At 46.4% G+C, this 17,056-nt stretch overlaps 2 protein-coding genes across 2 annotated transcripts in view; both read left to right on the top strand.

The window, feature by feature from the left end:
* The window catches only part of LOC144480736 (uncharacterized), a gene marked incomplete at its 5' end in the record, with an annotated part of 80,539 nt that extends 77,738 nt beyond the window's left edge, over positions 1-2,801 (top strand). The window contains 2 exons of the mRNA XM_078200319.1: positions 1,856-2,127; positions 2,464-2,801. Coding sequence (XP_078056445.1) covers positions 1,856-2,127; positions 2,464-2,692 — 501 coding nt within the window. The remainder of the gene's footprint in view (positions 1-1,855; positions 2,128-2,463) is intronic.
* An 8,508-nt stretch (positions 2,802-11,309) lies between these two features.
* LOC144481046 (uncharacterized) lies at positions 11,310-16,740 on the top strand. The gene is made up of 3 exons (XM_078200697.1): positions 11,310-11,396; positions 13,496-13,685; positions 15,807-16,740. Exon 3 carries the CDS (start codon positions 16,142-16,144, stop codon positions 16,730-16,732), a length of 591 nt encoding a protein of 196 aa, XP_078056823.1. The 5' UTR covers positions 11,310-11,396; positions 13,496-13,685; positions 15,807-16,141; the 3' UTR covers positions 16,733-16,740.
* The last annotated feature ends 316 nt before the right edge of the window (positions 16,741-17,056 follow it).

The raw sequence follows: 17,056 nt of genomic DNA, 5'->3' as shown, positions 1-17,056 counted from the left end.
ATGAAGAGGCGGGGCTGGACTGAGTGAAGCATGCGCAGTGTGATTAATGGCGATGGAGAAATTCTTGTTCGGGTCCAAAATCAGAAAAAGGTGAGAATTTGCTTGTCGGAGGGAGCGGGGGATCAGAGAGGCTTTGTAATCACGATCAGCTTCTGCAAAAAAAACCTACCGATATCCGGGGCTGATCCCAGCCCTTTGCACAGATCCCAGCCCTTTGCACAGAGCAGTTTTGTTCCAGTTAGGATCCGGATTAACCGCCACCATTTTTATCTGGGCACACCCAATGGGGAGCATGCGCGGCCGCCATCTTTATTCGGGGCACTCGCAGCAGGGCGCATGCGTAGCTGCCATGTTTGTTGGGGGCAATGTTTTGACATCTTCCCAGAGACAGAATGTGAACAACTTGTCCATCACACATCAAAAGGATATTAATAAGGTTGAAAGAATGCAGAGAAGGTTTACAAGGATGTTGCCGGGACTTGAGAAACTGAGTTACAGAGAAAGGTTGAATCGGTTGGGACTTTATCCCCTGGAGTGTAGAAGAATAAGGGGAGATTTGATAGAGGTGTATAAAATTATGATGGGTATAGATGGAATGAATGCAAGCAGGCTTTTTCCACTGAGGCTAGGGGAGAAAATAACGAGAGGACATGGGTTAAGGGTGAAGGGGGAAAAGTTTAAAGGGAATATTGGGGGGGGGCTTCTTCACACAGAGAGTGGTGGGAGTGTGGAATGAGCTGCCAGATGAAGTGGTGAATGCGGGCTCACTTTTAACATTTAAGAAAAACTTGGACAGGTACATGGATGAGAGGGGTGTGGAGGGATATGGTCCAGGTGCAGGTCAGTGGGACTAGGCAGAAAAATGGTTCGGCACAGCCAAGAAGGGCCAAAAGGCCTGTTTCTGTGCTGTCAGGTTCTATGGTTCTAAACCGTGTCACTCTTTCACATCCAATTTCTTACTGATGAGGCAGAACAACAATATCAGGGCAGTGAAGATCATTTGTATTCTTATGTGTCTTTAACAAAATAAAATAGCCTCAGAAATTTCACAAAATTGTTACAGTTCTTTGAAAAGGGGTAGCACAGTGGTCCGCACTGCTGCCTCACAGCTCCAAGGACCCAGGTTCAATCCAGCCTCGGGTGACTCTGCCTCCTCTTGTCTGTGTGGGGTTTCATCCGGGTGCTCCGGTTTCCTCTCACAGTCCAATGATGTGCAGGTTAGCTGGATTGGCTATGCTAAATTGCCCCTTAGTGCCCCAAAATGTGTAGGTTGGGGAGGTAATGGTATAAATATGTGGGGTACAGGGATAGGACCTGGGTGGGATTCTGGGTCAGAGATTCGGTGCAGAGTCCAGATCAGTTGACAAACTTCCTTCCCTGAAGGACATGAGTGAATCAATTGAATCCAGCAGCTCTCATAGTCACTTTTTCCAAGTGCAGGCCCCACATATTACCAGATTCATTCAGCTCAATTTCACAACCTGCCTTTGTGTTTTTGTGGGTTCTCTCTCACTCCCTTTTTTCTGTTCTCAATTAATTTCACAGGGTTTTAGAAGGGGACGATTTGCAATTGGGAAACTGAAACCAAACATCACATCAGGGACTGATACAGTCGACCAATTTATCGTAACCTGAATATTGTCATATTTTGAACATGGAAGGAAGAAGCTCCATTCATAGCGGAGGGAAACCATACTCGTGTTCTGTGTGTGGACAAGGATTCAACCAGTCATCTGACCTGTCAAAACATAAATGCAGTCATGATGGGGAGAAGCCGTGGAAATGTGGGGTCTGTGGGAAGGGATTTAATTACCCATCCCAGCTGGAAACTCATCAGCGTGGTCACACCGGGGAGAGGCCGTTCACCTGCTCGGACTGCGGGAAAGGATTCACTAAGTCATCCACCCTGCTGACACACCAGCGCACACACACTGGGCAGAGGCCATTCACCTGCTCTGTGTGTGGGATCGGATTCACTCAATCATCGACACTGCTGACACACCAGCGAATTCACACTGGGGAGAGACCTTTCACCTGCACTGACTGTGGACAGGGATTCACTCACCAATCCACCCTGCTGACACACCAGCGAGTTCACACTAGGCAGAGACCGTTCACCTGCTCTGAGTGTGGGAAAGGATTTATTAATTTATCCAACCTGACGACACACCAAAGAAATCACAGTGACGAGAGACCGTTTAAATGTCTGGACTGTGGGAAGTGTTATAAAACCTCTCAGGAACTGATGTACCATCAACAAGTTCACACTGACGAGAGACCGTTCAGGTGCTCTCACTGCGGAACTGGGTTCAAGCGATCATCTCATCTCACCGTTCACCAGCGCACTCACACGGGGGATAGACCGTTCACATGCTCTGAGTGTGGGGAGGGATTCACTCAGTCATACATTCTGCTGAGACACCAGCGAGTTCACACTGGAGAGAGACCATTCACCTGCTCCAGGTGTGGAAAGAGATTCACTCAATCATCAGCACTGCTAAGACACCAGCGAGTTCACACTGGGGAGAGACTGTTCATCTGCTCTGATTGTGGGAAGAGATTCACTCAGTCATCCAACCTGCTGACACACCAGCGAGTTCACACCGGGGAGAGACCATTCACGTGTTCTGAGTGTGGGATGGGATTTACTCAGACATCCAACCTGCTGAGACACCAGCGAATTCACAATTAACTCCAGAGATTGGATTGTGTTGTCAATCAGATTGAAAACTGAGCTATGTTCATTAGGGTCTGTTTCTGCTGATGTTAATAAACTTCAGGTCAGTTATAGAGGCTAATATTCTGGACAAAAATCAAATATGTTGTCTTTGATTTAAACATGCTGTGTCAAAACCTTTTAATATCTCTAACACAAGTTAGTTCCTTTTGAAGGACTTTCTCTTGTCTCCTCCATCTTCACCTCCAACAATAAAGTGTGAGGAGCTCATGGAGTTTTTTTGTCACTAAGATTGAGACAATCTGATCAGCTGCCTCTGCTGCTTCCCTTCCTTCCACTAGCCTCTGGGCCAGACTTTCTGTAAAGCTCCTCTGTATCCAAGCTCTGAACTCACATCTTTTTCCAGTTTCTCTCCTATTTCCTGTCAGTCCCTCTCATTGCCCATCTTGTCCATGAGACCTGCTTTCAACTCCCTTTACCCTTTTCCCACTAAACCACTGATAACCCAACTTCCCCGCATTACCTGATATTGTTAATGGACCTGTCTTTTCTGATACTCTCCATCTCACCTGTAATTCACCCTCATCATCCATCCTAAGGAAAAAACCCTTAACTGCACTGTTGTTACAAACTACTGTCCCAACTCCAACCTCCCTTTCCTCTCCAAAGTCCTTGAACTTTGTGTCCCCCAAGGATCTTTCCTTGGCCCCTCCCATTTCCCATGCTGCCACTGGGTGACATCATCCATTGTTTTGGAAGAAGATTGTAAAGTACCTTTTTGAGAGCAGAGTTTGGAAACACTCGTGTGACAATCATTTCAGGGGAAATTTGAGGTGAAATCCACAGAGGATCGATTGAGTTGCATCTGCCACTTAACTTCAGAGTGGGGGTTATCTGATTACAGTCAACCTGTGGGTTTAAAGGGACTGTGTGTTTACTGAGAACATTATAGCATAAGAAATTTTCTACCTGTGTTATCCTTGAAATCTGTGTACATTTGTGAAGGTAAGTGGGAGTGAAGAAGTCTTGTCTTATGGTCAAACTCTTCGTATTTAATAAATATTTTATTGTTAAAATCTAATTGGCAGTCCTGTGACTCTGTTCCTCTATGTTTTCAAAGAAAATAAAAGTTATGGTCTTTTGAGCCAGGGTTCCATTCTGGGATCTTCCTGTCCAGCTATAACATCAACTGGGATTGTAACACTCACCATCTTGACTTTGAAATATATCGCTGTTCCTTCGCTGTCACTGGGTCAGAATCCTGGAACTCCCTCCCTGACAGCACTATGGTGTACCTACACCACAGGGATTGCAGCAGTTCTAGAAGGCAGCTCACCAACAGCTTCCCTAGGCCAATTAGAGATGGGCAATAAATGCTGGCCTAGCCGGTGACGCCACGTTTTATTATTCAGGAAAGGCTGTGGGCTTTGGCCTCTGTAAATGAATAAAAAATAAGGTAATATCTGTTTTTAGCCTATTGAATTTCAATGACAGCATTGCCTTCTCCTTTGTTCTTATGTCCTGGGCCTATTACACGGTTATGCTTGAAGGAATAGAACCAGCCTGACTCCACTGTGTTACCTCTGACACTGTTATCAATCCCCAAGCTGCTACAGACATCTTTATTAGCTCAAACAAACACATTCTCACAGTTTGAGGCCAGTTCTCCTGCACAATTTAACTCATTTTGCAGACATTGCTAATTCCGGCAAGGCTGCGACTTGACTACAATGACCAGCATGCACTCCATTTTGAACCCACAATGCAGTTCAGTGCAGTTCTTCAGATATCCTCGGTCTGGGTTCTTCTATCACCCTCGATGTTCCATGTTACCGCCATGAGACAGTCTCCACACACAGGGTCCCACCGCAACCCATCTACACTTAATATAAAAGAAATAAAGCAAGTTACAACTGATTGGGCCAGCACGGTGGCACAGTTGTTACCACTGCTGCCTCACAGCACCAGGGACCCGGGTTCAATTCCCAGCTTGGGTTACTGTCTGTGTGGAGTTTGCACATTCTCCCCGTGTCTGCGTGCATTTCCTCCGGGTGCTCTGGTTTCCTCCCACAGTCCAAAGGTGTGTGGATTGCATGGATTGGCCATGCTAAATTACCCCTTAGTGTCAGGGGGACTAACTATTGTAAATGCATGGGGTTATGGGGATAGGGCCTGAGTGGGATTGTGGGAGACTTGATGGCCTCCTTCTGCACTGTAGGATTCTATGATTGCACATTTAGATAATACATTGGTTTTCAATAGGGCCATTCTGTTAAAAGCAGGTTGTTACGCTGAAGCTTTATAAAGTAGTGTTTAAACCACTAGAAGACCAAGGAAATTTGGGATGTCAGCTACGACTCTCACCAACTTTTACAGATGCCCCATAGAAAGCATTTTTTCTGGTTGTATCACAGCTTGGTATGGCTCCTGCTCCTTCAGGAAGGATGGGATGGTCCTTGAGAAGGTGCAGAGGAGACTTATCAGAATGGTTCCAGCAATGAAGAATTTTAACTCCAAGCTCAGGTTCGAGAAGCTGAAATTGTTCTACTTGGAACGGAGGAGGTGGAGGGGAGATCTGATAGAGGTGAACACCATTATGGCAGGTTTGATTTGATTTGATTTATTATCGTCCCATGTATTACCATAGTGAAAAGTATTGTTTCTTGCGCGCTATACAGACAAAGCATACTGTTCATAGGGAAGGAAACGAGAGAGTGCAGAATGTAGTGTTACAGTCATAGCTAAGGTGTGGTGAAAGATCAACTTAATGCAAGGTAGGTCCATTCAAAAGACTGACAGCAGCAGGGAAGAAGCTGTTCTTGAGTCGGTCGGTACGTGACCTCAGACTTTTGTATCTTTTTCCCAAGGGAAGAAGGTGAAAGAGAGAATGATCGGGGTATGTGGGGTCCTTAATTATGCTGGCTGCTTTGCCGAGGCAGCGGGAAGTGTAGTCAGAGTCAATGGATGGGAGACTGGTTTGCGTGATGGATTTCATGACCTTTTGCAGTTCCTTGCGGTCTTGGTTAGAGCAGGAGCCATACCAAGCTGTGATACAACCAGAAAAAATGCTTTCTGTGGTGCATCTGTAAAAGTTGGTGAGAGTCGTAGCTGACATCCCAAATTTCCTTAGTCTTCTAAGAAAGTAGAGGAATTGGTGGGCTTCCTTAACTAAGTCAATTACTCGGGGCCATAGGTTTAATGTGCGAGGGGCAAGGCTTAAAGGAGATGTACAAGGCAGATTTTTTACACAGAGAGTAGTGGGTGCCTGGAACTCGTTGCCGGGGGAGGGAGTGGAAGCAGATACGGTAGTGACTTCTAAGGGGCATCTTGACAAGTACATGAATAGGATGGGAATAGAGTGATATGGTCCCCGGAAGGGTAGAGGGTTTAGTTAAGTCGGGCAGCATGGTCGGTGCAGGCTTGAAGGGCCAAAGGGCCTGTTCGTGCACTATAATTTTCTTTGTTCTTTGTTCTATAGTGTCAGCATGGGGGTACCAGGCCAGGTTGTTGGTGAACTGGACACTTGAAGCTCTCGACCCTTTCTACTTCATCTCCATTGATGTAGACAGGGGCATGTTCTCCTCTATGCTTCCTGAAATTTATGACAATCTCCTTCATTTTGTTGACATTGAGGGAGAGATTATCGTTGCCGCACCAGTTCACCAGATTCTCTATCTCATTCCTGTACTCTGTCTCGTCATTGTTTGAGACCCGACCCACTACGGTGTCATCAGCAAACTTGAAAATCAAGTTGGAGGGGAATTTGGCCACACAGTCATAGGTGTATAAGGAGTATAGAAGGGGGCTGAGAACACAGCCTTGTGGGTTTAGATCAAGTGAAGAAGGAAATTGGTCAGAATCTACAGAGACTGCTGGAGGCAAGGCTGCTGATAAACGTAACCTTTAATTGCACATTCTTCGAACTATGTACAATACAAGATCAGCACGAGGCTTCACAGAGAACCATCTCTCAGCACGCTCTTGTCATCTGATCATACATCACTGTGTAGAATATTTACAAATTTAACATGAACCCTTTACACTGCACCAAGTCTCTAGTCAGCCCTCCTAACATCCCCTTCTTTGACTCAGTGTCAGTTAATGTTTCTGAGATTCACTTTGGGACACTCTCCTACATTAACGGTCTGATGGAAATGAAAGTTATTTTTAAATCACATTGTAACAGACTGGGGAAGTCAAGATTAAAACAATATCTGGGTAAATGGAGTTAGGTCTCAAGATCAGCCCTGACCTCAGTGAATGACAGAACAGGCTCGAGGGATAAATGACCTCCTCCTGTTCCTGGTAAACTTGGACTCAGACACCAGCTGATGAATGGAAAGTGATGGGAGACCTGGGGAGAAGAGACTTCATCAGAAACCAGCACTGGAGCAGAGTTAGAGAGTGGGAGAATCCTGGGGAGAAACGACACAGGAACTGGAGGAGGTTGTTCAGCCCTTCCAGTCTGCTCTGTCATTCAGTTAGACTCTGGCTGATCAATCAGTTTATCATCAAGATTTATTTGATTCTATTCTGTAGATTAAGCTGCAGCTCAGATTTATGGGAAATGAAAGTCAGTAGAAACAAACTCCAACTCTCACAATGTGAACATGTGAATTAGGAGCAGGAGAAGGCCACTCGGCCCCTCGAGCCTGCTCCACTATTCAATAGGATCCTGGCTGATCTGATTGTGGTCTGAACTCCACTTTCCTTCTTACCCCTCGTACCCTTTGGCTCTCTTGTCAATCAAGAATCTATTAAATTCAGACTTCAGAATATTCAGTGAGCGAGCCTCCACCACTCTCTGTGGAAGAGAATTCCACACTGTAACAACCCTCTGAGAGAAAAGGTTTCTCCTCATCCCAGTCTTAAATGGGAGACCCCTTATTTTTAAACTGTGCCTCTAGTTCTCCTCTCTCTACAATCAACATCTGTCAAGTCCCCTCTGAATTTTATATGTTTCAATCAGATCCTCTCTCATTCTTCTAAACCCCAATAGATACAGGCCGAACATGTCCAACTTTTCCTTGTATGATAACTCCCTCATCCCACGAATCAGTCAAGTAAACCTTCTCTGAACTACTTCTCACACAAGTCCTCTCTTACGTAAGGAGACCAAAACTATACACAGTACTCTTGATGTGGTCTCACCAATACCCTGAACAAATGCAGCAAAACATCCCTGCAATAAACAATAATTCATTTACCTTTCTAATCATTTGCTGTGTCCACACACTAACGTTTCCTGATTACAGTACCAGGACACCCAGATCCCTCTGTACCTGCAATCGCTCTCTTTAAATAATCAACTGCTTTTCCATCCTTCCTGTCCAAATGGACAAGTTCACATTATCCAAAAATCTTGTTCCAGCTGCCAACTTCTAACCCACTCATTCACTATGTCGCTTTGCAGGCTTGTTATGGTCATTCACATCTCATTTTTCTACCTACCTTTGTGTTATCAGCAAATTTTGATCCTGTCATCCACGTCATGAAAATAGTTTGTCAATAGTTGAGGCCCCAGCACTGATCCCTGTGGCACTCCACAAGCTACATCGTGCCATCCCAAAAATTACTCCTTTCTCCCTCCTCTCTGTTTCCCATTAGCTAATCAATCCTCTATCCATGCTAATACAAAGAACCGATGTGGATGGGATGCTAATATGCCTTATGCTACGAATTCTTATTTAGTGTGGTAAACTTTGATGTGTCAAATGCCTGCTGGAAATCTAAATACACCACATCCACAGGTTCCACTTTATCCACATTGCTTGTAACTTCCTCAAAGAAATCCAATAAATCAATTAAAGGTGATTTCCCTTGCACAAAACCATGTTGACTCTGCCTGATTGTACAGAGATTATCTATGTGTTCCACCCTCCCAGCCTCCTTAATAACAGAATGAACATGATTCAGTCCTGCATGGGGTTAGCAGCAACAGCAGAATCCAATCCCTGCAGTGACTTGTGAACTTGCTGGTGTCTCAGCAGATTGGCTGACCGAGCAAATCTCTTCCCACATACGGAGCAGGTGAACGATCTCTCTCCTGTGTGAATCTGCTGGTGTCTCAGCAGGTGGGATGACTGAGTGAACCTTTTCCCACACATGGAGCAGGTGAATGATCTCTCTCCAGTGTGAATTTGCTGGTGTCTCAGCAGGTCCTTCGTGCTTTTAAAACTTTTCTCACAGTCAGAACACTTAAAAGGTCTCTGATCAGTGTGGACCAGTTGATGTGCAATGAGCTGGGGTGGCTGAGTGAATCGTTTCCCACATGTGGAGCAAGCGAAGGGTTTCTCCCCAGTGTGAATTCGCTCGTGTATCAGAAGGTGGGGTGAATCAGTGAATCCCTTCCCACACACAGAGCAAATAAATGTCTTCTCCCCGGTGTGAACTCGCTGGTGTCTCAGACAGTGGGATGAATGGGTGAATCCCATCCCACACACCGAGCAGGTGAACGGTTTCTCCCCAGTGTGAACTCGCTGGTGTCTCAGACGGTGGGATGAATGGGTGAATCCCAGCCCACACACCGAGCAGGTGAACGGTTTCTCCCCAGTGTGAACTCGCTGGTGTGTCACCAAATCCTGTTTACTTTTAAAGCTCTTCTCACAGTCAGGACACTGAAATGGTCTCTTATCAGAGTGAACTCGCTGGTGTGTTTGCAGCTGGGATAAACGTCCGAATCTCCTCTCACACACGGAGCAGGTGAATGGCTTCTCCCCAGTGTGAGTGCGCTGATGGACTTGTAAATCATTTTTACTTTTAAATCTCTTCTCACAGTGAGAACATTGAAATGGTCTCCGATCAGTGTGAACAAGTTGGTGTGTCAGAAGGTGGGATGACTGAGTGAATCCCTTCCCACACACTGAGCAGGTGAATGGTCTCACCGCCATGTGAGTGCGCTGGTGTCTCAGGAGGTCCTTTGTGCTTTTAAAGCTTTTCTCACAATCAGAACACTGAAACAGTCTCTGATCGGAGTGAACTTGCCGGTGAATCAGGAGGCTTGATAAAGCATGACATCCCCTCCCACATTCGAGGCAGGTGAACGGCCTCTCACCAGTGTGAACACGCCGGTGTGTATAGAGGCTGGATGAGTAAGCAAATCCTTTCCCACACTCAGAGCAGGTGAACGGCCTCTCTCCAGTGTGAATGCGACGATGAATATCCAATTCAGACGGGTAATTGAATCCCCTCCCACAGTCCCCACATTTTAATGGTTTCTCTGTGGAGCGGGTGTCCTCATGTGACTCCAGGTTGGATGATGAGTTGAAGCCTCGTTTACACAGAATATGTGTCGGGTCACTACTCAGTTAGAATGATGTGATTATTTTTCAGACTTTTTAAACCACTTTCCACATTCAGCACATTGGAAACTCTCAGGTGTGTGTGTGTGTAGGTGCTTTTTCAGTCACACTGATGTTTGAAATCTTTGCCCGCAGACAGAATGAACATTTCTCCTTCTGGAGACAAAGGCTGACGATATTCAGTTTCTGATTAATCAAATCACTGAAACAGACCTTGATGTGAAGTTTGGTTCGAGTTTCACATCTGTAAATTCTCCTTCATAATACCCTGCAAAAACAATTTACCAATACCATCACTGTCAGTGCAGGATAGAAATTCTGAACAGACAATTCATAGTTTCTCTGGAACATATTTTCCTCTCTTGTTCCCCCAAATCTATAAATCCCCGTCCCACACACTCTCCCTCCTCCCCTGGGCTGAAATCCAAACCCATCTCAACATCTCCACCATTTCTTCCCTCCACTCCCAGTTTTCTCCCTCCCTCTCCTGTCTGGGTTCAGTTCTTGATGTGGAAATCTCACTAACTGTCCTGGCTGGAGACAATACACATCTCTTTAACCTGTGCTTAACCCTCTCTCCACTCACATTGTCTGTACCTTTAAGACTTGATTACCTGTAAAGACTCACATTCCAACCATTATCTTGTAAATTGAGTTTGTGTCAATATATATGCCCCGTTTATGAACACAAGTCCTACTCACCTGACGAAGGAGCAGTGATCCGAAAGCAAGTGGCTTTTGCTACCAAATAAACCTGTTGGTCTTTAACCTGGTGTTGTGAGACTTCTTATTGGGTTCAGTTCTCCAGCTCCTGTCTGCAGACTGACAATAAAACCAATGGGTCTTATTGGGGGTGTTGGGGCCTCCAGCGGGTGTTTGTGAATCCTCCCCGCCCACCTCCCAGGGTTTCCTTCCTTCCCAGAGATCAGAGTCCTCATTGATTTGAGGCCAAAGTGTAACCTCTTATTTATTGTCCCCCTCCCCCATCCTCTGATGTGAACCATCCTCCAGTGGCTGAGCCAGGATGGGGCTGTTAACCTGGGCCTGTTCCCGGGAGGGAGGGAGGGAGAAGCCCCGCAGCTGCAAACCAGGGAGCTGACAATGATTCTGAAGGGTTTGCGGATCCACAAAGTGTTTCCAAATCCTCCCAGCCACCGCCTAACGCTGACTCCGCTTCTCCGGGACAAACAAGCGCCAAGGACAGCAATGACACTGCGCATGCCCCACATCACAATGCCCGGGGACTGATTGACGGCAGCTCCGGACCAATAGGAAGAGGGGGCGGGGCTGGAGGACCGAGCGAGAGCGGCTGGTCCTCCAACCAATCGGAGTGAATGAGGGGCGGGACCTGAAGCATGCGCAGTGCGGGTAATGGCGACGGACGGACGCTTTTAACCTGGAAGCGAGATCAATACGAGGTAGAGGGCGGCGTGCGGGGAATGATAAATGTGGCGGGTGGGTGGAGAGGCTTTGTAAACATGTTGTTCAAACCCAAACCCCGGAAATGAACTTCCCGGTCCCCCGCTTTGTACCAAATGGAGCGGCAGCTTGTAGTGTTAGACCCGGGCTGACTGCCGCCATTGAGGCTGCATGTGGGAGGCCGGCAGGGATTGTGATTGGAGGGTGAAGCCCTGACGTCACAAAGGAATGGGTGAGGGTGTGACATCACAATGGAATGGGTGAGAGTGTGACGTCACAATGGAATGGGTGAGAGTGTGACGTCACAATGGAATGGGTGAGGGTGTGACGTCACAATGGAATGGGTGAGGGTGTGACGTCACAATGGAATGGGTGAGACTGTGACGTCGCAATGGAATGGGTGAGGGTGTGAGGTCACAATGGAATGGGTGAGTGTGACGTTACAATGGAATGGGTGAGAGTGTGACATCACAATGGAATTGGTCGGAGTGTGACATCACAATGGAATGGGTGAGAGTGTGACGTCACAATGGAATGGCTGAGGGTTCCAGATGAGCTGACACAGGGCTGGAGTTGGGCGATGGCACTGACATGTGGCCCGGTGGCACAGTGGTTAGCGCAGCTGCCTAACAGCGCCAGGGATCCGGGTTCAATTCCAGCCTCGGGTCGCTGTCTGTGCAGAGTTTCTACATTCTCCCTGTGTCTGTGTGGGTTTCCTCCGGGTGTTCCGGTTTCCTTCCACAGTCCAAAGATGTGCCGGTTAGACGGATTGGCCACGATAAATTGTCACTTGGTATCAGGGGGATTAACAGGTAAATATGTGGATAGGGCCTGGATGGGATTGTTGTCGGTGCAGGCTCGATGGGCTTAATGGCCTCCTTCTACATTGTATTTTATTATTCATTATTATTAATTAATTACTATTCTGATTTACAGCTGTTTCTGAATTTTAACTGTATCCTCTATTGTGAACACCAAAGCAAAATACTTGTTCAATTCATCTCCCAGCTCCTTATTTTTCATTATCAATTCCTGGACTCACTTTCTATTAGACAGTTAAGAAATGAGGTGGAGCAAGTGACTGAAGTGTCAGTCAGGGAGCACTATTGGGAGCACCAATAGTTTCAAAATAGTTCTGGAAAAAGATAGGACAGGTCCACAGGTCAAGGCCCTAAACTGGAGCAGGGCCACTTTTGTGGGCAATGGGCAGGATCTAGCAGATGTCGATTAGGTGAATTTGTTTGAAGGGAAAGGAATGACTGGCAAACGGGAGGTTTTAAAAGTGTGATATCAAGAGTCCAGGGGCAGTATATTCCTGTTAAGATGCAGGGAAAGAATGGTAAATTTAGGGATCTCTGGCAGACAAGGGACATTGAGGCTCTGGTCAGGTAAAAGAAGGAAGCATACATTGGGTTTAGGCAATCGGGGACAAGTGAATCACTCTGATTATAAAAAGTGTAAGAAAATACTGAAGAGGGAAATCAGGGGGACAAAAAGAGGTTATGATATGGATCTGGCAGGTAAGATTAAAGAAAATTCCAAGAGGTTCTATCGCTATATTAAGAGTAAAAGGGTGGCTAGAGAGCGAATAGATCCCCTTAAAAATCAGTATGGCCATCTGTGTGTGGAGCTACAGGAGATGGGTGAGATTTTTAATGAATACTTCTCCTCTGTGTTTACTGCGGAGAGCTCCATGGGTGCTAAAGAAATAAGGGAAACAAGTGGTGATGTCTTGGGCACACGCATGTTACTTGGGAGGAGGTATCTGCAGCCTTATGAAAGCAAATTACTGCGGATGCTGGAATCTGAAACCAAGAGAGAAAATGCTGGAAAATCTCAGCAGGTCTGGCAGCATCTGTAAGGAGAGAAAAGAGCTGATGTTTCTTGTCTGGATGACCCTTTGTCAAAGCTCTGAAACATCAGTTCTTTTCTCTCCATACAGATGCTGCCAGACCTGCTGAGAATGGGGAGAGAGTGTGTGGGATGGAGATTTACAGCTTTTGGGGAATGAGAGAGGAAAGAATGTTCCATAGAAATTGTCTGTTCTGAATTTCTATCCTGTACTGACACTGATGACTTTTGGAAACTCATTTTACAGGATATTGAAAGAGGAATCACAGGCCGAAATCTCAAACGTCACGTCTCGATCAGACAGAGTCATATTCCTTGGGACCTCAAGATCATCGGACTTTGAATCCAGAAGGAGAAATGATTGTCCAGTCTGTCAATTTGAAAATATTTGAAATGTCAGTGTGAATGAAAAAGCACCAACACACTGCCACACTCGGGTGAGTGTGTTCCAATGCACTGACTAAAGAGCTTTAACCAGTTACACAGTCTGAATAAATATCACACCATTCACAGCGGGGAGAGACTGTAATCTTGTTCTGTGTGTGGACGAAGTTTCAACTAATTGTCCACCCAAGAGAGAGGTAAGGACACCTGCACCATGGAGAAACCATGGAAATGTGTGGACTGTAGGAAGAGATACAGATACCCGGTTGTGAACGTGCCCTAGTCATTCCACAGGAGCCTATTGCGCAGGCGCAGTGCTGTATCTGGAGCATCCGCAGTGTCACTTTGCTCGGAGTCCTGTGAATGGGGGAGACGCTTTTTTCAGCGGGTGAGTTGGTGGGGCTGCGGGAGAAATGTAGCCGGGAGTCGGGGTAGGGAGGGAGCTCTGGCTTCACAAACACCCGCTGTCGGCCGCACGGCCCGAATAGACCCTGCAGGTCTATTCTCTCAGAGGATTTCTCTTCCACAGGGACCAGTGGAAGCTGAGGATCATTGAATATATTCCAGTTCGACAGATCTTTGACTGACAAAGGTGTCAAGAGTTATGGGGAACAGACAAGAAGATGGAGCAAAAGCTAAGATGTGGGGGGATTTCTTCACTCAAGATGTGGTAAAGCTTTGGAATTCTCAACCCCTGAGGACAGTGAAGCCTCAGTCATCAACTATTTTCAAGAGAGAGATTGATTGGTTTCTAGATATTGAGGATATCAAGGGACATGGGTTTAGTGTGGGGAGAATGATGCTGAGGTAGATGAACAAATTATCTTATTGAATAGTTTAAAAGGCTCGATGGGCCAAATGGCCGACTGCAGCTCCTATTTGTTATGGTCTCTGTGTCCAGGACAGGAAGCAGTGAGCATGAATCTGTCAATCAGCCTCAATCAGCACCTTCAGGAGAATTGGGAGGGTGAATATTAGATACAGCAGAGTGAGAATGGAGGGAGAGTGTGTGGGATGGAGATTTACAGCTTTTTGGGACTGAAATAGGAAAGAATGTTCCATAGAAACTAGAACCATAGAACCATAGAAAATTACAGCTCAGAAACAGGCCTTTTGGCCCTTCTTGTCTGTGCCGAACCATTTTATGCCTAGTCCCACTGACCTGCACTTGGACCATATCCCTCCACTCCCCTCTCATCCATGAACCCATCCAAGTTTTTCTTAAATGTTAAAAGCATTTACCACTTTATCTGGCAGCTCATTCCACACTCCCACCACTCTCTGCGTGAAGAAGCCCCCCCTAATATTCCTTTTAAACTTTTCTCCTTTCACCCTTAACCCATGCCCTCTGGTTTTTTTCTCCCCGAGCCTCAGCGGAAAAAGCCTGCTTGCATTCACTCTATCTATACCCATCAAAATCTTATACACCTCTATCAAATCTCCCCTCAATCTTCTACGCTCCAGGGAATAAAGTCGCAACCTATTCAATCTCTCTCTGTAACTCAGCTTCTCAAGTCCCAGCAACATCCTTGTGAACCTTCTCTGCACTCTTTCAACCTTATTAACATCCTTCCTGTAACTAGGTGAGCAAAACTGTACACAATACTCCAGATTCGGCCTCACCAATGCCTTATATAACCTTACCATAACGCTCCAACTTTTATACTCGATACTCCGATTTATGAAGGCCAATGTACCAAAGACACTCTTTACGACCCTATCCACCTGTGACATCACTTTTAGGGAATTCTGTACCTGTATTCCCAGATCCCTCTGTTCAACTGCACTCTTCAGAGTCCTACCATTTACCCTGTACGTTCTTCTTTGGTTTGTCCTTCCAAAGTGCAATATCTCACACTTGTCTGCGTTAAATTCCATTTGCCATTTTTCAGCCCATTTTTCTAGTTGGTCCAAATCCCTCTGCAAGCTTTGAAAACCTTCCTCACTGTCCACTACACCTCCAATCTTTGTATCATTAGCAAACTTGCTGATCCAATTTACCACATTATCATCCAGATCATTGATATAGATGACAAACAACAATGGACCCAACACCGATCCCTGCGGCACACCACTAGTCACAGGCCTCCACTCAGAGAAGCAATCCTAGAACTGTCTGTTCTGAATTTCTATCCTGTACTGACACTGATGACTTTTGTAAACCCATTTTACAGGATATTGAAAGAGGAATCACAGGCCGAAATCTCAAACGTCACGTCTAGATCTGACAGAGTCATATTCCTTGGGAGCTGAATATCATCGGACTTTGAATCCAGAAGCAGAAATGATTTGAAAAGATTTCAGACATCAGTTTGACTGGAAAAGGACCAACACACTGCCACACTCGAGTGAGAGTCTTCCAGTGCACGGACTAAAGAGTTTCAACCAGTTCCACAGCCTGAATAAATATCACATCATTCACAGCAGGGAGAGACTGTACTTGTGTTGTGAGCGTGGACGAGGCTTCAACTGATTGTCCACCCAAGAGAGAGGCAAGGACACCTGCTACATGGAGAAACCATGGAAATGTGGGGACTGTGGGAAGAGATACAGTTACCCATCAGAGCTGGAAGCTCATCGGCGCAGCCACACTGGGGAGAGGCCATTCACCTGCTCGCAGTGTGAGAAGGGATTCATTCAGTCATCCAGCCTGCAGAGACACCAGCAAGTTCACACTGGAGAGAGACCGTTCATCTGCTCTCAGTGTGGAAAGGGATTCACTCGGTCATCCCACCTGCAGACACACCAGCGAGTTCACACTGGGGAGAAGCCATTCACCTGCTCTCAGTGTGGGGAGAGATTCACTTGTTCATCTAACCTGCAGGTGCACCAGCGAGTTCACACTGGGGAGAGGCCATTCACCTGCTCTCAGTGTGAGAAGGGATTCATTTGTTTATCCCGCCTGCGGAGGCACCAGCGAGTTCACACTGGGGAGAAACCATTCACCTGCTCTCAGTGTGGGAAGGGATTCACTGACTCATCCAGCCTGCGGATACACCAGCGAGTTCACACTGGGGAGAGGCCGTTCACCTGCTCTCAGTGTGGGAAGGGATTCAGAGTTTCATCCCAGCTGCTGAGACACCAACAATTTCACGAGTGATTCCAGAGGTTTGATTCTGCTGTTATTGTTTCTGCTCTCAATTACATCCAGGACTGCATTTTGTTCATTCTCACAGTTGGTCAATGGGGAGGGTCGGGGGGTTTCTTTCTGCTGGACTGGCCGGTCTCATGACTTTGCCTCCAGTGGGCTGATTCTCTTTGAGTCTTGTTGCGAATACTTGGTTTCAGATTTCACAAGGATCACAGAGTGACAGGATGTTAGGAGGTTATAGAGGTTTAGAACATGGAAACAGGCCCTTTGGCCCAACTTGTCCATGCAGCTCAGTTTTTACCACTCAGCTAGTTCCAAAAGGGGCGGCACGGT

The sequence above is a fragment of the Mustelus asterias genome, chromosome 30, assembly GCF_964213995.1.
Source record: "Mustelus asterias chromosome 30, sMusAst1.hap1.1, whole genome shotgun sequence".
Lineage (NCBI taxonomy): Eukaryota > Metazoa > Chordata > Chondrichthyes > Carcharhiniformes > Triakidae > Mustelus > Mustelus asterias.
The sequence above is the reverse complement of the archived record's forward strand: the minus strand, read 5'-3'. Positions and strand labels throughout refer to the sequence as shown.

Coding starts and splice junctions, on each gene's coding strand:
- LOC144481046 (XM_078200697.1), top strand. CDS start 16,142: ATGGAGAAACCATGGAAATGTGGGGACTGTGGGAAGAGATACAGTTAC.